This window comes from Cryptomeria japonica, chromosome 1 (genome assembly GCF_030272615.1).
Source record: "Cryptomeria japonica chromosome 1, Sugi_1.0, whole genome shotgun sequence".
Taxonomy (NCBI): Eukaryota; Viridiplantae; Streptophyta; class Pinopsida; order Cupressales; family Cupressaceae; genus Cryptomeria; species Cryptomeria japonica.
The window spans coordinates 217,965,226-217,987,784 of NC_081405.1; the positions used below are offsets into that span (position 1 = coordinate 217,965,226).

Sequence of the window (22,559 nt, forward strand, 5' to 3'; positions counted from 1 at the left end):
TTAGCAAACAGATGGCAGCATGTGTCTCACAATCCAAAAATATGATAGGAGTTTACTTGATAAATTACAAAATCTCATCTACGCCTATAGAGAATGGGCTGAAGCTTTCAACCAAAATTGACTCTAAGATAGTGAATGAATCAACCTTCAGCCCAATAGTGGAGAGAGGCAAGGGTCAAAAATTCAATGGCCTCTAGAACCTTTCGACTTGGTTGGAGGTTTGAGAAGTCAAGAACTCGTGAACCTCCCAATAGCACATCACACTACACCATTGTTTTATTATCTTTCCCGAAGCTTTCTATGTCCTTACTTACTGAAGCCTTGGGAAGATCTCGAACCACGTTATCAAGTTCAAGAGTTCTTGAACTCACTAACAACACTTTCCCTTAGCCTTCTTTCCTTCATCAAAGAACTGACAATTTCTTCAACCAATGAATCCATCAACAACATTCTTTCCTTTCCTTTTTCAATTTCCACTTTCATGTCCAAGCTTTGCCACGTTTTGAACTTGTTGATGAGTTTGACAAGTTTTGAACTCACTAACACAGATCCATACTTGAGCAATTATTTCATCTATGTTTCAATTTTGGGCTTGTGGAGAAACCTGTCGCACTTTTGTGGAGTTTGCAAACTCATGAACTTTGCAACAACACGAACTAGGAAAACATCATCCTTTTCTTCCTTGCAATTTCAGCAATTTGGAAAACTCGTGAACTTGCCAACTATTGAAACCCTGTCAACTTCTCACAAAGTTCGTTAAGTTGTGAGCCTTGCGACATTGTGACCTTGGCAACATTTCTTGTTCCTTTTTTGAGGTTTTGGGAGATTCACAAACTTGTGAACTTCCCAACATTTGCAGCTTAAACACAAAGGGAAACACTTAATACTCAGCCATATTAGATTTTGACAACTCTAGCAAATAGCATAAAGGGGGAAACAACACAACAAAGAGACATTGTGATCATAGGGGACCCATTAAAGATATTTCAAATCAAATATAACTAATGGGCAAACAGCACAAAGGGTAACAAAGGGGCAAGGAATTGGACCGGTTTTACAATTGTTGTGGCCTTCAAATATGGGCAGTAACCAAGTATGTAAAAAGTAAACTTGACTTTGGCATTTTGTACAGCAAAAAGACCCTAGGCTATGTGGGTTTACAAATTCAAATTGGGCAGGTTTTATGAATGATAGAATATTCACTTATGGATATGTTTTCAGTCTTGGTATGGGTGTATGAGCAAGAGTCGGTTGAGGTCCACCACCCCACCCTCGAACCCCTGCCCCCCTTACAAGGTTAACTTGAGAATGAAATTAATCACTTTACAAAAGGTTTAAGTTTTAAGTTGGGTGCATAAAAGGCTAGTGGCATAGATGATTTTCAGATTGAATATCTAACTAGGGGATGAAAATCCTCACCCTGGATATTGTGAAAATATTCAACTTCATTCGACATGGGTTTCCAAGAAATTGGACAACCAGCTTAGCAACTTGTTTTTAAGAGTGGAGATGTTAATAATGCTTCCAACTACAAGACCACATTATCAATCATTTATTTACAAAGCTAATTGGAAGAATGGTTGAGCACAAAATTCGCAAGTGGGCAAAAAGGTTTAAAACCAAAGCACTAAACGATAGATCACAAAATTACCTTGAGGTGTATCATTGAAAATATCTAGAATGAAAAGGAGGAAGCTTAGTGTTGTTTTGTGGGCTTCAAGAAAGCTATTGCCATGATGTAGACGGCAAATATGTTGCATTAAATAATACTTTGTTATGTTTAGTTTTAATAAATGGCCATGTAATGTTCACGTAGGAGGAAGCTTAGTGTTGTTTTGTGGGCTTCAAGAAAGCTATTGACATGATGTAGACGGCAAATATGTTGCATTAAATAATACTTTGTTATGTTTAGTTTTAATAAATGGCCATGTAATGTTCCCGTAGCGGTTAGTTGGTAGATGTCGACGGTTGGTACCTTAGCCAACCACCAGGTGGTATATATATGTCATATTCTATCAGGAACGAGATCACTATTGTATCCATCACATGCTGGAAATAAAGATATATCATTTTGCCATATGTTGTTATAAGTTCTATGTGTTGTTGTTTCATGTACTGTATATTTTTTATTTACTTCTGGTAGTTAATGAACATACCCTGTAGGAAATAAACATTTTGGCGCCGTTATCGGGGATTTTTATAACCAATTCTTGTTTTCAAGGTTAGGATTAGGAGTACATAATGTTTTTAGAATGTTTTACATTTTATTTTATTTTATTTTTTTCTCCTCAACTTAATTATTTCCTTCATTTATTTTAAGTTTTTAATGAAATCCAACCCCTTCTTTACAATGTTTACAACAACCCTTACTATTTCTAACTTTAATTTGTTTTCCAAAAAATATTTCCTCCAATATTTTGCTATGCCAAAATACTTAAATTTTATTTTAAGTACCTTCAACATTCCTTAGTACTTTCTAGCCTTTACTTTTCTTGTACTACTTCCTAGTACGCGTGGTAATAATTTTGTCTCTTGTTTGGCAATGGCTTTTCTTAATTTTTTCAGTTTTTCTCTCATTTTCTTCCCCGGGCGCCTCTTCACTGTCCAGTTACCAACCTCTTGCCTATGCTTTTTATTACTTCCCTCATCATCGCTGCCAATTTCTATGCTCCATTTTGTCCCAGTGGGCTCTATGCGGGGTCGCATTTTTATTTCCGAGTCGTATTGCCTCCAGCAAGTGAATGGCGACCACTTGTAGCACTCCAGCTCGCAGCACATACCCATACATTCTAAGTCAAAAATCTTATCCAGCAAGGGTGTCGGCCCGACCCCTTTATACCGTCCATCGATGTATCGTCCACCATATCGTTGGTACCATGTCACCCTTTCCCCACCAATTTTTGGTGGGCCAATCGAGTTGGGAATAACTCACCATAACGATTTGGAAACCTGATCCTTGTTTCCAGGTTGTATTTCTGCAATGAAACAATCTTTTGCCTTAACCACCATTTTTAGGCGTGGGCTGAGAGTCGCTCCATACTCGGCAAGGTCAATCTCCTCTTCCAAATCTTCCTTGGCCTCCTCTGGTTCCTTCCTTTTACCAGCCTCCTCCTGTCGTTTTGCTTTGGCTTCTTCATCAATCTCATAGGCTAGGCATCCTTGGTGTGGCCCTTCGTATGGTTCCTTTGGTTTCCAATGGCCACCCAATCTTACCCATACAACGGGGGTGCCAAAACAGGTGTTTGTCAGGTGCTTGTGTACTCGTGGAACTACCACACCTTCTACTTGCTTCCGCACCATCCTCTCTTCTAGGAAGGTTACAGGGTCCGCCTAGTCTTCATCGACCGGATACGGCTCTCCTTTCATCATTGGATCTTCAAGAACTTTACTCCTTCCAATTGTCCAATCACCTCTCATTGCGTAGCCCAACATATTAATGGCCATAGTAGGGTGCTCTCGTTCTCTGTAAATTTTCAACTTCAAGTCATTCACCGGATCATGGATAGGATTATCGTACAATGTTGATAGTTTTACTGCACCATTCTTGCCAACTTCCCTGATTTTATACGGCCCCAGGCAATGAACTTTGAACTTCCCGAGACGAAGTTCGTTACGGCCGTTATATTTTAGTACCAACTGTCTCGATCAAAAGTTCATTCGCGGGAGGTGTTTGTCATGCAAGAACTTCCGTCAACGTTGGGCCACCTCAGTTGCCCACTATGTCGTCATTCTCCGTTCATCCAGCTTGGTAAGGTTTAGGAGTCGTTCATTCAAGCTCTCGGCATCACCCAAACGATTCTCTACTGCAATCTGTAGGCTCGATACGGTGTAATATGCTGGTACCACCACTTCCTGCCCGTACATGAGTTGGAAGGGTGTGTGACCTATCGTCACCTTGTACGTAGTACAGTACCATTGGAAGCCACTCCTCCCAATCTTCCTATTCCACCCCAAATGATTTGTAGATAATTGATACTAGAACCTTGTTGGTTGATTCTACTTGGTCGTTCGCCCGGGGGTAGTACGGACATGACAGATTGTGGAATATTTTAAATTCAGCCGTCATAATCCTGATTACATGGTTCACAAAATGTACCCCACGATCACTAGTAATCTGAATTGGGATGCCAAACCTCATGACAATTTGTTCGTAGAGGAATCTTGTCGTACTAACGGTGGTATTGTCCGGGAGTGCCCTTGCCTCTGCCCACTTCGTGAGGTACTCAATGGCAACTATAATGTACCGGCATCTATGCATAATACTCACCTTCGGTGGGCCACCGAAGTCAAGACCCCACCTTTCAAACAACTCATACGGCTGGGATGGAAACAGGAGCATGAAATCCCTCTTGAGCAGCTCCACAAAGAGCAACTACAAGACCTCCGACAATTGCCAACGGTTCGTATCTCAGCCAACCATCGGGAGGTATATGTATGGCATATTGTATTGGGAACGAGATCACTGTTGTATCCATTACATGCTGGAAATAAAGATATATTATTTTGCCATACATTGGTGTAAGTTCTATGTGCTGTGTTTCATATACTGTATATTTGTTGTTTACTTCTAGTAGTTAAAGAACATACCCCGTAGGGAGTAAACACATGATTCCCAAGGTTTATTTATAAGGAATGAAAGATCTTGGTATCCCAGTGCAATTTAAAGCAATTATCTATAGGCTCTATGAAGAGGTTCAACTCAAAATCAGAACTCAAATAAGCATTGCAAAAAAATTTAGGAGCGACATGGGAGTTAAGCAAGGATGCCCATTATCTCATACTCTTTTGTGCTTATATTCAACAAACTTTGGTTGAATTTGCAAGATGGGGGTGGTGTTTTATAGGAGAATATGTTGTAAGGCTTCTTTTGAAACGCCTATGATGCTGTTTTGATTGCTATGTCCACCCAAGGGTTGCTAGAGCACTTATTTGCCCTTGACCACTTTTGCAAATAAAGTGTGTATGCAAGTCCACATCAACAAGAACAAAACCATGGTCTTCTCCAATAGAAACAAAAACACCAGCTTGACTTTTCTTTTTGGGGAAGCATTCTTGAAGAATAAACCAATATAAATACCATGGGATTGACTTCAACAACAAACTTAGTTGGGTAACTTGCAGAAGGAAGAGAACTTTGGGAGGTTAAAAAGCAACTTTTTCTCTTTAAGATAGATGCTCTATGGATGTGAATTATGGGCCAGCAAGACCTCAAACACAAAGGGGATGCAAATAGAGAGAATCCAGAAACACATAATCACAACTAAATTCAAACTAAAAACTCCTTTCCCATATAGTACTCTTCTAGCTGAAACAGGTACAGTTACTATTGAAACCATTACCATATCGTGTCTTCTAGGTTATATGGAAAAAATCAAACTGGAGGCAAATATAAGGCAGAAGGTTGTCTTTAAAGATGTCTTGAGTGAGAGAAAGAAGTCCTAGATAAAGAAAAACAACAGGTGGATGAGCAAAAAGCACATTAACTTGAATGCATGTCCTAATAATAGCAAAAAAATAAGTGTTTCTTATGGATAAATTCCACAAATCTATGTGGGAAAAAGCATTAGGGAGAAAGAAGAAATATTATCTTGAGGAATTAAATTCCACTTCCAATCATCAAAAAAGGCCTGCCTAGGGGCTAATATCCCATGGAGAGAAAAATTCCGCATAGCTCAGTTAAGGATTAATTCAAATCATCTTCCATGAGAAACGAGTAGATGGAAATTGCCAGATGAGGTACAGGAAGAGAGAGTTTGCGTCTTTTTCACAGCTGCCACAACAGAAACAGAAAAGCACTTTATTTTGGAATGGAAAGCTTACAATGACATCGAGATCGAGTCCACAAGTAATTTAGCAGCAACTTCATTATAGGATATATTCAACAAAGAGATCGTTGAGAAAATGGAGTTCATTATCAAATTGAAAGCAGTAGATCAGCATTTCAGAAAGCAAACATAATAGCCCATGGGATATCTTTGGCCTCATGGATGTTAATAACCTTCTATTCTATTCTCAATTCAAACAAAATGTAATTTGTATGTTAACAATTTTAATCTTTTTGAGAATGATAGTTTTTCCACATTTCTTGCAAATGGTGAAAATGGTCGCCATAAGGTTTGCAACAGCATAATTTGAGTAAATAAGAACAAAGAATCTTACTTTAGCTGCTAGGACAAGGTTGCCATTCATTTTGGCACACTACAATTAAGGTCAGGAAGCTAAATGAATGGCAACCCTGTAATAGCAACTAAATTAAGAGTCCCCACTATTGCTTATCCACACTATGTTGTTCCAACAGTTGTAATTACCAATTGCAAGAAATTAGGAAAAATGCCATTCAATGGAAATTTTAACTAAGAAACATGTCAATCGAATTAAATTTTAAACTCATTTGCATTAGCATTTTAAGGTGTCCCTTGCAGTACAACACAAAATGGAACATATACGACAAAACTTTTCTTCAAATTTATAGGGGAAGCTCCCTTTTTGAAGAGCAAAGGAAATGATAAATTCCTTCACATAAAGGATTGTATAAGCTACAGATGTTATCAAATAGAGGGTCCCATAGGATTGAGAATAGTAAATCACAAGACTCTGTGTTTACAACCGTGTACACTAATCTGCAGGGATTCAAAAAATATAAATTTGAAGTCTCTAAAACCATACCAAGAATCCTAAACTAGCAAACCTAACCAAAACCAACACATACATTTAAAGTCCTCAGACCTTTTCGAGAGTCATTTAACTTAATAATGGTTGTCCAACTATTAACAGATGGCCAATGATAAATTGTTCTGTGCAAATGCAGATAATGATCTGTTATATTTTGTACTCACTTAATTTTGGAAGTTTGTGATTTAGTATCTCTTTGTTCCTTCAGCCATTAACTTTTGATTGTTATTGTATAGTGTGCTGTATTCTTTGAAGTTTGAAGTTTGAACACATGGTATTCCAACTAAATATAATTTCTATTATTCACATGCTCCAATTAGGTTATTAAAAATTTTGCACTTCCATAGATGGAAAAAATACCAAATCAAAAAATGTACCATAAAAAGGAGATCTAACACTTTCAGCAAAATATACTCTTACCATTTTAGTTTTTATCTGTGAGAAAACACACTTTCAAATATGGTAAAAAGTCAACTTAAGAATTTTTACAATTCCAGCATCATTTATCAATCTTTGCCCATAGTTCTAGTCAATTATTTACAATAAGTTAAATTATTCAATTCCTCATAAATTGTGGACCCATTACTCCCTCAGAATATATTGCCATGTGCTGTAACTACATAATCCAATCATATAAAAAGAACCAGAAATATCAAAAGGCTTATCAAAACAAAAATATAAGGATTGAATTTTCAGTTACATCACAAAGCAATTATAAAATAGCAAATCTGTGCATTAATCAGCCCACACATGGTGGAGAATACGAGAAGCAAATATTCTGAAGGTTTTCAAATAACCATATCGCACAACCATGCATAAGAGCAACACTCTGGATAAATTGTTTTAAATGGTGGGGGGTAGTCTGATGCATACCAGCTGTATTCAGTGATTGACATGGCTTGGCCCTTGCCTTACCAGGCAACAAAACTTGACCACACTAGCCATGGCTACATACTAAGCAAGACTTAAGCAGCGCAGCATACCCCACGTACACGGGATACTCATAAAAGTCTAGACATTTTATATATTTTCTAATACAGTGAGTTGTTGTCAAGTGATAAGATAACTCTTAAATCTTTTTCTTGTTATGTCATTCTCAAGTCCAAAATTGTGTTTAGTTGAGTACAAATATTCACATATCTTGGCATACATGGTTCTTCAATTTGTCTATAGAAACCTCAGAATTAGTTATATCAAGGCAACCTGTAATCATGTAAAACTAACCTGTGACTCTGCTTCCAGATATTTCTCTTCAACCTTTCTCCTTTCTGACACCTCAGATTCATTTGCTTGGTCAAACTGTGATCTGTTCAAACTTAAAGTCACAGAAATCTTAGGAAGCAATTAAGTTCATTCCCCAAGACCATGAATGTTCAAAAATAAGTCCACACAAAAAGCTCTTATTTGAGCATACCTCTTATTAGACATATCATTGATAGCTTTTGAAAATGCTTTCAATTCATCAAGCAAAACATCTAAATCCTCCTGCACTTATAATACAAAGCATAATTAAAATATTTGATGAAACTAAACCTTCACACAAATGGTTAGATACAGAGATACCAAACCAGAACATATTGGATTTGCATGTTACTCAGGTAGAAAATAATATTTCTTCACAATAATAATCTGATACCCATGTGGCAATTATATATTCATACTAACCCGTACAACAGAATTTTCAAAATCAAAGAACGCTACCTTGTATGCAGGCAACTTTGAAATGACAAATTGCAAAAATTGTCTATTGGCTTCCTCCAAAGCATCCCTTCATATAAATATAACAATAACGATCAGTTATCAATTCCATAAAGCTATTCAAGTGCTTAATAGTTTTGTGAGTTCCACAAACAATATCCATTGCCATTTTCTAATCCTTGGTTTAAGCTCAAATAATTTGTGCAGAAAAGTCTTATTATCTTATAGGTGAACTGTACATTGTTTACTTCCTACTTACTTCACCGCCTGTTCTTTCTGCTGACTTTGAGAGGACTGTAGAATCCACGTATCTTCAAGAAAATTTGTCCATGTATTCACTACAACAGATTCAGTCTTGCGTTGAGCCACTGACCTCGTCAATTCATCTTCCTGCACCCATACCAGCCTTTGGATTAAATTTCCAAGTTTAACAATGTTTATAAACCAATGCAATGTTCATACTCCAGATTGCCTCAATAAACTGTGCCAAATGGTCATTCATCATTTTAGTTTTAAACTCAATGCCAATCCATGCAATGGAATCCACAAAGTGTGAAATACACTATCAACAAACAGTAGAAATATATTGACTAATGGAAAGAAAACACCTATCTAGGTATGTGAATGCTACCATAATATACCTTCATCTTTAAATGAGAAACAATTTGAGTACTTGCTTCAAAAAACTGTTCTTTCTCTTCTTGAGCATTGATGCGACGCTTATTGACAGCTGCTATTGCAACATTGACCTACACCAAGAAAAGGAAACAGTGAATAACTAACTACTGACATGAAGAAGTGAAGTATGCAAAAACCTACAAAAATAACATTAAAAGATATTATTACAGAAGAAAACATAAACATATATTAAACATATTATAAGTATAGTTATTCAAAGTTTATATATACATGAAAAAAATAACTAACGAACCTTAAACTTACAAATAGAAAAGCAATACAAGTTGAACAAGCGAAACTTCAAAGTTTAAACATCTAAAAAATATGCCCTTTGTGTCTTGTAAACTCATAAAACTTCAAAACCTCTAAGAACAAATGTTATGCAATAATGTTGATAGCGATACCACTACATCAATCAAAATTAAGCTTTATAAATTATAAATAATAAAACCTTAAGCATGTTGATAAAAATTTGAATATTATAGAACATAGTTTTATAAGACCTAAACATTATAATGATATGTAATATCAAGGAATTTGCCAAGACTGATACATTCCACTCCACAATAATATTCCAAGGCAGGAGGAGGCTTACTACATTGTTCCAAGGTAGAACTGCAAAGTGCAAACTATCATCATTACAATAGACCATGCAGCACATACAAACCATTTTATTGTTGCCCAATGCTCTTTGAAGCATACAAAATCAATCCTTCAACTGCAGGAAGTGTAGCTTCTTGTGCACAAAAACAATGGCCAATGCAGTCAACAGAGACCATCATAACCTTTTAGAACTCCATCAACATTCTTGCTCAGAAACCTCTGCAGTCTGTGTCTGCCACATGTAAGTCATGTTACATCCTCAGTGGTAGTTCAACCCCTTCTCCTGAAGCAGTGTCAAATGTCCACTAGCAGCTGTTTACATTTTTTTGTGTGGAAAAACAAAGTACAAGCAATATGAGCCCAATGTGTACCCAAGCAAACCTCATGCATGCCATCACACTTCCCACACTCCAACACAAATCTGCACACCTATGATGAGTGCCAATACACAAAGCTTTTCGGTTAACAAACCTACTAACAAGGGTCATGGTTTAAGTATAGAAGACCAGATCATCTGCTACAATTCTAACAAGCATGACCATGCTACATAGAATTTTCCAAACGTTTTCAAGTTTTATGGCAAGACACAGGCAGGACCAACCAACATTGCTTTTAAAATCGTAGAGAAGCACCAAAGATGGCCAGCATGATCTAAGTTCTATCTAATCAAGTTTTTGCATCACTACCTATTGTGGCAAGGTTGCACTTGATCACAAGGAAACATTTAGGGGTCAACATGGTCACACAAGGCACAGCATACACCAAGGGCTACTATAAAATTAAGGACTAAATAAAAGTTAAGAGAACGCTACCTCTAAGCAACCACCTAGACCAGCACGAACAGCAGAGATTCCTAAATGAAACCCAATATGTTTTGAGGGCATCAATCTTAAAGTAGTACTATATGTTTTGAGGATTTCAATCTTGAAGTAGTAGTTGGAAGGTGGAAATGGAAGCTGGGTCAGACACCAAGCACTGAGGGACAAAAGGATAGGCGTCTGAAAGTCACACATATTGAATGTCATACTGCATAGGGCGCTGCTAAGAGAGATCTTTAAAGTACTAAGTAGAGAGGAGTTATTGCATTAAAAATAGTCCCTATAAGATGCATCTGATCTAGATAATTTGCATTTTGAAATGAAATTGAAAATTACATAGAAATGAGAAAAGTGATGGGAGTTGTTGTGACCTTTTTCACACATCGCCACATTGCAAATGGGGACCCCAGTTTTCTGCTTTTTTAGGGTTTTTAGCCACCAATCCTTGCAAGTCTAGAGTTAGGGGTTTTTCAAAGAGTTTTCCAGTATTCATCAGGTCAACTGGACCAGTTATGATCAAAGGGACATTATGACATCATAGAAGTGCTAAAGCAAGCCAAAGGACAAAGAACGCAACTGCTTAGGGTCAATTCTGACAACTTCCTATTTTTGTGGGATTCTGCTTTTTTGCTTTTTGCTTTTTCATTTTTGGCATTTTGGCACCAATCTGGGAAGCAGCTTTTTGGCCTGCTTTTTTTATTTTGGCTTTTTTCTTTTTTCAGCTTTTTTTGAGAGTTGACCTAGGATTGGGTCACTCGGGTCATGGCAACAAGGTTCTTGTCTTCGAAATGAAAAGTTTGTATCTCCAAGTATGAAAAGCAAGGGAAAATATCTAGACAAGGCATTGATCCATAAAGTTCCAGATGACCATGGTGATGAGCAAGAAAATCCATAGTGTTTATGGCAAAGAAAATTTCTAAATGGAGAAGGCAACGTCTTGTGCAATGCTCAAGTCCGCCATCATGGAGAAAGCAATGACTTGTGCAATGCCTAACTACACCCAAGGAAAGGATGAAAATGTCTTAACTGCACATGAGTTCCCCCCAAGGCAAAGATGAAAATGTCTTAACTGCACATGAATTCCCCCCAAGGTTGAAAGGAAGATGTCTTGACAAGGTAGAAAGTCCGACAAACTTCAAGTGCAATGACTTGTACAATGGCAAACTCCGCCCATGTCTTGTGGTATAGCAAAGTCTGCCTAAGGAAGGGTTGGATATGACATGCCAAAACAGCAAGTCCACCAAGGTCAAGGTTGGTAAATGACTTGTTAATACACTAAGTCCGCCCAAGAAAGGTCGATAACATGACATGCCAATATGCAAACTCCGCCTTGCACATAGCCAAATGGCATGCCAACACACCAAGTCCGCCAAGGTCAAAGATGAAAGTGACTTTCAAAGGCACCAACTCCACCCTGCACTTAGCAAAAGCGACTTGCCAAGGCATAAAGTCCGCCCCCTCCCAAAGAGAGAATTGTTTGAACAAGTGCAAAGTCCGCCAAGGTTGGAAGAAGATATGCCTTGTAAAAAATGACTTGCAAACACTTCAAGTCCACCCAAGTATGAAGGAGAATGGCATAACACATGGTCAACTCCACCCAAGGCATGATGGAAAATGTCTACCCATGTGCAAACTCCACCCAACACAAAGCAAGACATGACTTGCTAATGCATCAACTCTACCATGGCTAGAAAGGAGATGGTTTGGGACATACAAGGTTTGCACAGCATAAAAATGTCTTGACAACACCTCAACTCAGCCCAAGGTATGATGAGCATGGCATGAAAAACACTTCAACTCCGCCCAATCATGGTAAAGAAATGACTTGATACCACATGAAGTCCGCCCAAAAGGTTGGAAAAGGCGTGATAGCACATAAACTCTGCCTAGGAAAAGCATCAAAATGGTATAACAAGTGCCAAAGTCCGCCAAGCTTCAAGAGGCAACATGACTTAACAAGTGCCAAAGTCCGCCAAGATCAAGGGGAAAAGATCCTAACACGTGATGAAGTCCGCCATGGATAAAGTTTGACCAAGTTTGAAATACAACTAAAAAATTTCGCCCAACACTAAGAAAATATTTCTTAAACACATGGAGAATCTAGAAGATTCCTTGCCAACACATTCGCCTACATGGACAAGATGAAAACAATTTTGGCTAAGAGAAGTGGCACCAAGAAGCAAGAAAGGAAACATTCTTTCGAGAATCTTCTAGAAGGATAGAGTTGCCATCTCTAGGAGAGAAAAACAAGGAAAGGAAGATGAAAAAGGGACTAAGTTTGACCAATCTACAAAAAAAACATAAAGATGCCAAAAGAGTTCGAACTTCTCAACCTTATATCAATTTCAACATGTCATTTTCACTTTCATTTCTTTTCAAATTCGAAAGTTGAAGAGCTCTTTCTCTCCCAAACTCAAGGAAGGAAGATTTTCGAAGGATAACAACAGGATTTCTGAGCAAGAGTAAGAACTGATCAAGAGTTTTCATCTTCTCTCAGAAATAAAAGGCAGATTTTTCATCAAACTCAGTCAAAAGTTCATCAAAACTCAGTTGGAAGTTCATCAAATTCAGTCAAAAGTTCATCAAAACTCAGTCAAAAGTATTATTCTGAAGTTCAAAATCTGATTTATTTACTAATTTCCTTCATCTTTTTCTGTCTCAAACACTTACTTTTCATGAATTTTTACCGAGTGTTGAGCAGATTTTCTCCGTTCACAGTCTGATTTTTCATAGAATTTTAATTTTTATGATAGGCTGATGGTGAAATTTTGGACAAAAGAATTTGGAATCAGGATTGAGTTTATTGAAAGTAATATTCATTTAATTTCCATGTCTCTCTCCCAAAGTAGATGACCACTCAAGGAGGACTTTAGAGAAAGGTTCAAATGAAGTTTGCCAACAAAGGAACGCAGCCCAAGTCCAAAATCACTTCAAAATGGAGAAAGGTTGGAGACACCAACCTTAGTCACATTGATTCCAAACAATTTAGAAGAAGAATGTACGAACATAAAGGGTATTTACCCACACCAATTGCTTGAATAATGATGATGAATGGTATAGTCCAAGCAGCCGGATTTCCACTAGCAGTGGAGTGCAGTGAGCTAATTGTAGAATGTGCAATGCACTACAATGTCCAGGAAAGGCAAATTATTGCACCTAATGGGAGAGTATTGGCATATATTGGAGAACTCGCTATCGAGAAGGCATTCGGGATTCCAAACTACAACAGAACCTCATTCAAAACCAAGGAGGAAACCACCAAGATCTATGAAGAACAGCTTGAACCTTATGCGACAAATATCAACAAACTATGGCTGGAGAAGCCCAGGCCTACCTATAAGAGGATGACAAATAACCTTCTTCGCATAGATTTCAAAGAAGATTATGGAGATATAATCTTACTACTCAATAGAGTAATGGGCAGCCCTCAGGGTGCGCCATTTGAGTTCTAGATGTATTACTTTATTGATGAAATTACCTCGGGAGTGAAGATGTTCAATTGGGTAAGATAATCAGCAATAACCTGGATGAACAACTGAGAAACTTGGAGAAAACAAAATATTTCTACATGAGCTCTTACATTATTCGCCTACTAGCCAGAAACTATAAGTATGCTGGATTGATTTGCAGCGGTGTACTAGGTAATGGTGAAAATGAATTCAAGGCATATGATTCTTACCCATAGCTGCAGATTCATGAGAAGTCTCATTTCAAATGAGTGAATGATGTATTTTTTATATATATCACTAGAATACCGCAAAGAGGAACTCACTAGAGACTAACTCAGGAAGCCAAGGACTTGGTAGGCAGATTTGGATCTTGGTTCATTCGGTATCCAAGATTCACATATGTGAGGATTCAAGGATTTACCGGATGTCCGTATAGACTTCCAATTTATCCCACCAACAGAATGATATTGCTAGAAGTTCTAAGGCAATTGGAAACACATGAAAGCTTCCAGAGAGCAAAGCACAAGACTGTAATTGCTTTTCCATTTTTTATTGGAAAAATGATTGAATCTTGTTCAACAACACAAGCAGCTGAAAGTGCAAGGCTGGAAATGCAATCGTATCCATTTATCGTCTACCAATCCAGAGAAAACTTTGATCCCCATAATCATATCGGATTGGTAAATGGAGAAAAATACAAGCACAAGATGGATCTTGAGGACTTTGGGGCGAATGTTGCAGATGAATTTGATATTAGGAAAAGGCTATGGTCAAGATTACCTATAAATTTGATCAGAACAACTGAGCTTTTCCATGTGCCTGACCAACTAGAGGATGATGGAGAATACAGAGAATACACACAACCATGTTATGATGAGAATAGACCTCTTTCTCCGATAAATGGTCTGATCCAGAACTTGCAGATTCAGCCACTCTGATGCGACCAGTTGTCAAATATACACAATGGTGGATTGATCAACAGGTCCAAGTGCTGAAACAGAGAAATATGTCTCTCACTTACAATTTGATGGGCGTCATGGAGTAATATTCTTCTAATCATGAAGAAGCCTCTCAAAATGTTGAGCCACCAGAAAGAGAAAATTTGAGGAAAAGAAAAGAAACTGCAGAAAGTTTTGCGAAATTAAAGGGAAAGAAAATTGTAAATGAGGGAGCTGCTGGAAAGAAACAAAAATCAGGACCATCTCACTCCTCCATTAGTGCCACATCCAAAAATGTAAACAATACATCAATTCCCGAGGATGAACCACTAACTGAGATGAAGATCCCCTCCCCAATTCATGAAGAAATAAATGTGGAATCAGTTCAGCAGGAAGATCAAGAACCAACATCTCCTTCAAATACAGAAATAATTGAATCGGAAAATGAGGAGATGGATATCTTCGATGGGGAATTCCAAGAGGGAATGATTTCCACTCTTTAGAGAGTTGAGGATAATCCAGCTGCACAGAGCAATCAAGAACACGAAGGCATTGAGCAGCCCACAATTCCTGATTGGTTAAAAGAGAGAATGAAAGTGAAGGCACTTGTGGAAGTTCAGCAAGAAGATGATACAGCAGATTTCCTGGCCAAGTTACAAAAGGTTGCAGTAAAGAAGACAGCCAAGATGTTTTCCTCGATTCAAAGGGATGAAGCAGGCTATCGTTCAGTTCAAATAGCTGTGCCAAAAGTTGATAAGGCAAAAGAGGATATTACTCCTGAGGAGTATGAAATGACAACTATCAACTTAGGTCCAACCACCAAGGGGCAAGAAGTTGAGGACTTGGATAATTCAATCACTTCCATTAAGGCAAGATTGGAGAAGGAAATAGGAAAGAAAAGGAAGTACAAGAAGGAAGTTGAGCAATTGAAGAAGTATATCCAACACTTGACCAAACCCATTAATCAAGGAGATGCATCAGCTCCTCCACTCTTGACTCTTCCACAGGAAACAGCTGGGAACTTCGAAGAAGGAAAAGTGATAGCTGAAGAGACTAAAGAATGGATGGCAAGCAGCAATACAGAAGCTGTCACATTTGTGGAAAGGCTCATGTTAGCATATGGACAAACTTCTTCTTTTCTCTCTAGAATTCAGGACATGTCAGAAGTATGGGAAGATCTTCATGATATTCAAGATAGAATAATCCCACGCTTAAAGGTGTGGAAAGGAATTCCCAAACAAGAATTAATAGATGGACATGTGATTGTAGCTGGAGCTGTATATTATTTCAACACATGGTATTGGGCATTAATTGCAAGAAGTGAAGTTTTGTAAAAGGTAAAAGTTGATGGTGTCAAAATTAAGGAGCTGATCAAAGAGATTCAGAACAAGATTTTCCTTGTGGTTGTTGATATACTTGGGAGAAAAGCAATTCGGGAAAATGAAATGCACGTGGAAAATCTTAGGATCAAAGCTCAAGAGAATTTCTTCACTGTCATAGGGCCAGTCCTTAAGCAAAATTTTACTAAGGCATCAACTTTCTTTTCCATCAGGGATGCCTTTCAAAAACAGGAATTGGAATGGGAGAATGCTTTTGCCACATATGCTGATGACTTGGATGTAATGGAATTCAAGATAAACATGTTGCCACATGTCACTATGGAAGAGGTCAATCCTCTTGTGTCCAGGTTCATCGAACATGCTACTATAGAAAGAAGGCTCCCCATGCCACTTGTCTTTGCTTTATTTGTTCTTATCGGATAACTATTGGAAACCTTAATTAGGGTATTTGTGTTTTGATCTCAATCGTTGATCTTTGTTTGATCTGGGCCTTTCGTTCATCTTCAAAACTCTATGTAAACCCCACTACTCTCATTTGTATAGAGAGATTGGTGAAATTGTTGCTTTTATTACTAAGATAATAAAGTTCATTTGCATTGCTTTGAATTTCTACGTTATCAAGGATGCCTTTCAAAAACAGGAATTGGAATGGGAGAATACTTTTGCCACATATGCTGATGACTTGGATGTAATGGAATTCAAGATAAACATGCTGCCACAGGTCATATGGAAGAGGTCAATCCTCTTGTGTCCAGGTTCATCGTCTTGTGTCCAGGTTCATTGAACATGCTACTGTAGAAAGAAGGCTCCCCATGCCACTTGCCTTTGCTTTATTTGTTCTTATCGGATAACTATTGGAAACCCTAATTAGGGTATTTGTGTTTTTATCTCAATCATTGATCTCTGTTTGATCTGGGCCTTTCGTTCATTTTCAAAACTCTATATAAACCCCACTACTCTCATTTGTATAGAGAGATTGGTGAAATTGTTGCTTTTATTACTAAGATAATAAAGTTCATTTGCATTGCTTTGAATTTCTACGTTTTCTTGTGATTGCATGGTTTCATATTTTCTTCAACATAAAATAGAATTTGCTTTATAAGTTGTTAAATGAATGAAAGATTTGATAGTATTGGTTGGTAAAATCATTGCTCATACTTTTGATGAACAAATGATTTTTGTTCATTGTGAAAAGTTAGCTTGAGCGTATTCTGTGGATGTTTAACTTCTACTTTCAATAAATATTGTTCATTTTGATGGTATTATTCATAGCATGAAAATTATAAGCACAACCCTTGAAGATTGCACCCAATTTGTCTAGTTGTTTAAGTTAGCGAACCAAAGCGTGGTTTAGATTCACCCAATCACTACCGTCTCTTAAATTCTTAGGAATAGTATAGAATTCCTAAATCCTTTCCCCTTTTATCTCTTTTTTGAAGTCCAAAACCGAAAATCCCAAAAACGACAAAGCAAAAAGTTTTCACTGTGATTGAAATCCGCAAGTCCCCCTTGGATTACTAGCATACATAACCAAACAAGCTATATTCAACATTAAAGTCGCTAGTTCGTAGTATAAACACTGGAATCGCCATATGATCTTCTTTGCAATCTTAGCATACACGGTCATTTTATTCAAGAGAGATAGAGTGCCTTTTGGGCATCTTTATTTTGTGTTCGGTGTGTCATAAAACATGCGTCGATAGGAGTTTTGACAAAGAACAAAATTCTAACGGCCACTTGAACAGCCTTGAAGTACATGACATTATGGAGAATTTGGATGCTAAGGTGGATTTTTTACCAATGATACTTGAGAGGCTATGAATGACTAAAGTTACACCTTCTTTAACACAACCAAGGGTTACCCGCATTAGCTCGTCATGAATGTGGGGATAGATATTATTGAGTGTAACACTTTTTCCAAATTTCAAGGCAATTGAGCTTGTAGAAGCAAACACTTATCAAGTATTGTTAGTGAGATCACAATGCTCTAAAACTATGATGGATTTGCACTTCAAATATCCAAGAATGTGCTTCATGAATGATTAAAAAGATGCATGGTTCCGATTGGATCCATTGATGGGAACAACATACATAGATTCAATTCAAGACAATTCAAAAATCCAAAACATTCATAACAACAAAACACAAGGGGAGCACTTCATCAATTCTAATTCAAATGAGAAACACAAGGGGAGCATCTTTGTCATAATAGTATACCCCATTACAGAAATAGAACTATCCGAAAGACCTTTAGCTTATCCCCATTTCACATAGGCTAACGAATAAAGAAAGGGAAATAATTTTTAATAATATGAATGACCGGTTCAACCAACCACCAGATCAGGGTAAGTTGGGTCCTATAATTTTTAATTCAAGGGACAACTTAATATTATTTAAACAAAAAATATTTTTAAAACTAATAGAATATTAAAAGTATTTGTTAATAATTAAGGAAATTGGTCGCAAGGGCCCCAACGGAGCGCTACAAAAGGAGGGCGCTTCGCTTCATTTGGATTATCATGTTTTTTGCAGCACTTTGCCATTCAATTTCTAGATTTTGAGCTCGGTGTTCAAGTATGCTTACATGAATGAAAAACCCTTGGTTGGTTTGAGGGTTTTTGAGGACAAAAACGCTCTTGAATCTTCACCACTGGATTTGTGCAAGAAAACCCTCATATCCACCATTCTAATTCCATCTAGGGATTGCTTGTGTGCTAATTTGGCGCATTTCAGAGCTTTCCTTTCATTTAATTCATTATGAGTTAATTCCAAACTTGGGGTATGACTTAGGCAAACCCCTATCAACCCAACCCCATTTTTCCTCTCTTGTGTGTGCAAGTAACAGGTAATGAAGAGAAGGAATACAAATCCAGAAAGTACAAATTGAATTGAATTTTAAAGAAAACCAAAAAACCTAGACACCTATTTAGGGGATTCTAAGTGACATTCTGATCCTGAAACTATTTCCAATAGCTAAATTTGACACCATCAGGATTTAGGTTGCCTAGCCCCATAGTCTGACTTCCAAGCCCGAATTTTAGATATAGGTTGCTATCTGCTTCCCATTTCCAGATCGGTACTCAATGTCTACAGATTTGTTCTAAAATTGTTTGTTCATGCTGGTTTCTCTCAATTTTGCATCATTAGCCCTAATTCTTACATTTATTCATTTCACATCCAATTACAGCAATTCCACTAAACAGGAAAGTGAATTCAATTTGTGCTCAACCCTTTACCAATAGGTTTGAGGTTGAGCCTATTAGATTCATTCTCCTTAATGTGACGCGTTGTAAATTGGTTTGATTCATAGTTTGCATGCATAAACTAGCTATTCCCATTTTCCACCATATACAGTTTCCAGCTGCCACATGACCTCCCTAGGTCATTTTGTCTCACCATTATTGTTGCTATAGTACTTCTACAATCAAATCCAGCCACTAGCTTGCCTAATATTCACCATAAAGAATTCCCACAGCATGTGGCAGTTGTACATTCATTATTACAAACCAAAACTCAAATATTCGATGTGTGAAATTGTGCATATCAACCATTGTAAGTTGCTCCAGCAAGTTGCAACTCAACTAAAGGTAATATGAAAATGACAATACAAGATTTAATAATGCTTACAAGTGAACGCCCAAGGCCAATGGGGCTAGGATGGATAACCCTAGGAAAAAATTGAATGCTCCCTTTGGAACATTGATGAAGAGTTTTACAAATGTTGGTTTTGGAATTCTTTGAAGGATCCATCAATTACAAAATCACAGAGGAGATTCATGTGCCAAACTGTATTTTTAAAAATGGCTATTGCTTGCAAAAATTAATTCAATGTTTTATTTCAAGGCAAGGATGAAGGCCTACTTTTAGGTCCCTTTAATTAGAATTTTATTTGTTTAGGTTTAGATTTTCTTTACAGTATCTTTCTTTCCATCTTTTTTTACAACGTTTGGAAGATTTGCTTTAAAATATTTCTTTATGGGATAATTGATTATTAATCTCAAATCCCAAAAAGATATTCTTTGTAACGTATAAATAAGTGCCTTGAGCACAATATAACCAGAATGGTAGTTGAAGTGAAGCTTATGCTACAAAAAATATCATTCCTATATTTGACCTAAGCTTTTATGTGTGTGCATGTGAGATTATATGTGTATTAAAATGAAGAACAATGTTGAGTTTTGTACGAACACTACATTTCATCTTAACAAGTTACTTTGTGTGCTTCTAAGTGTTCATCCTCCTAAATTATTGCTCTATGGTTTGGTGTTGGAAGTAGCTTTTGTGCAATCCTACTTCTAACAACAAACCACAGCAATTTTTTGAATGTATATTGAAAGTTATTTATTTTAAAAACCCAAATTTTTCTATTAATTCTTTTTTGAAAATACTAAACCTAACCCTAAATCACATTTTTTTGAAAAAAAAAAATATCTATTGGTTTACAAATTTATTCCCAAGACAGATTTTTCCTACTATAGTTGAGCCAAACATGCATGTCAAACTTGAAATGTCTAAATATGACCAAAGTGGGTCATTGAGACCCTATAGTACCCCACTTTGTGAAACCCAATTTGCAAGCACACCTAGTACATCTGTAGAGTATATTATTCTCATTATGCCTCCATATGCCTTGTAGTACTTTTGTAGTATATTATTCTCATTATGCCTCCATATGTCTAAAAACAATTTTGTACATTCAAACATGTTATGGTTATTTGTAAAGCTCTTTTACTTGTTAAGCTAAATCAATGTTCTCCTCTTATTCTTGAATCAGACTCTAAAATATTGATTGATCATTTCAAAAACAGGTCTTCCTCTTGCTTCTAGCACTAATAGTTGAACGAATATAAGAAAGACATTGATATCCTTATCCATGGTTTCACTATTGTTCAATGGATCCATGATAGAAGGGAAGGCAATCAAGTTGCAATTCTTTTGGCTAAATTTCCCTCTATCAATCCTTTAGTCACTAATGCTTGGTCATCTTCTCTATCAATCTCATCTACCCTAGGCATAAAACCCCTCTTTCAACCTTATTCCACTATATCCACCACTACATCCGATTGAATTTACACATTTCTAAGCACACTAAACACCTCATCAAGTCAATCTATAACAACTAAAATCCCTCTACCTCTACCCACAAATCATTGTGGTGACATCTTGACTCGCAATCAACTCATCACTTGCAAGAACTTATCCCATTCTAACACCAATTGATTTAGTCACGAATGGAATTCTAAGCTAACAAATGTCCTAACCCACAACATCAACACGGCAAACCAATCACACAACAGAAAGCATCGAAGTTTGGACTCGAACTCAAGACTCAACACACACTTGGCAAAAAACTCAGCTAGGACTCGACCAAAAAAAATTGTAGTTTTACAGAAGAAAAAAAATTAGTTGAAAACTTTAACCTCATGTGTAATTCCAATGGAATTCTAAGCTAACGGATGTCCTAACCCACAACATCAACACGTCAAACCAATCACACAACAGAAAGCATCAAAGTTTGGACTCGAACTCAAGACTCAACACAGACTCAGCAAAAAACTCAGCTAGGACTCGACCAAAAACAATTGTAGTTTTACAGAAGAAAAAAAAATTAGTTGAAATCTTTAACCTCATTTGTGTAATTCCACTCCCAAACCCCCTCATTGTAATCAAATTTCTTATATGACAAGAGATTCCAATAACTAGTGGTGGTTTGGGATTGGAAACCCTAATGGGTTGGAGGGGCAGCAATGATCAGTTGCACAAAGTGTTAGATGTGAGAAAAACCCAACGATAGAGGGGATGCCCAAATGCGTGTCTTCTTTTCTCGTTCCCTTGCTAATTCGCTATTCAGACCTAAAATGGACAGGTTTGAGCCAAAATATGAATGAGGAAAAGCTCACTTTTTGATGTTTCAACACACCCAAACAAACCCAAGAGTTCACACCCAAAACTTGGGAGTCTGAATCTAGGACTCAAAGAGTCTTGGGGTGAGACTTGGACAAGTACTCCCTAAAACTCTTACAAACTCGCCCTGTGATTCAGTGATGAGTCGACTTAGCCAGAGAAAGGATTTGTGAGTTTGGCGAGTTCTAGAGAGTACTTGTTCAGTCCTAAAACTATGGAAACCACAAATAATGAACATCAATCTAGCATAACAAAAACAAAGTTGATTGGAACAATATAATCTTCTTAACCTTCCATGTTGATATCAATTTTGGCCATTCAACTTACATTGAGGATTTTAAATCCTACAACACTCTTTCAACCTATAAACGAACTTAAGACAAACTTCAAACTTTTTATCTTCCTTCAACCTGCTAACTCTTTGTTGCGATAGATTCCTTCATTGCATATCAACCCTGA

The 22,559-nt window shown here is 37.2% G+C and overlaps 1 protein-coding gene across 3 annotated transcripts in view; it reads right to left on the reverse strand.

Annotated features, from left to right (window-relative positions):
- The window catches only part of LOC131042878 (filament-like plant protein 1), a 161,144-nt gene that overhangs the window by 20,309 nt on the left and 118,276 nt on the right, over positions 1–22,559 (reverse strand). For 2 of the 3 annotated variants that reach the window (XM_057976207.2, XM_057976209.2), the window contains exons 12-16: positions 9,012–9,119; positions 8,630–8,760; positions 8,374–8,440; positions 8,087–8,157; positions 7,897–7,987 (exon numbers count right to left, since the gene is read on the reverse strand). In XM_057976207.2, the coding sequence (XP_057832190.1) occupies positions 7,897–7,987; positions 8,087–8,157; positions 8,374–8,440; positions 8,630–8,760; positions 9,012–9,119 (468 nt within the window). The remainder of the gene's footprint in view (positions 1–7,896; positions 7,988–8,086; positions 8,158–8,373; positions 8,441–8,629; positions 8,761–9,011; positions 9,120–22,559) is intronic. The other variant, XM_057976208.2, reaches the window with a different exon arrangement.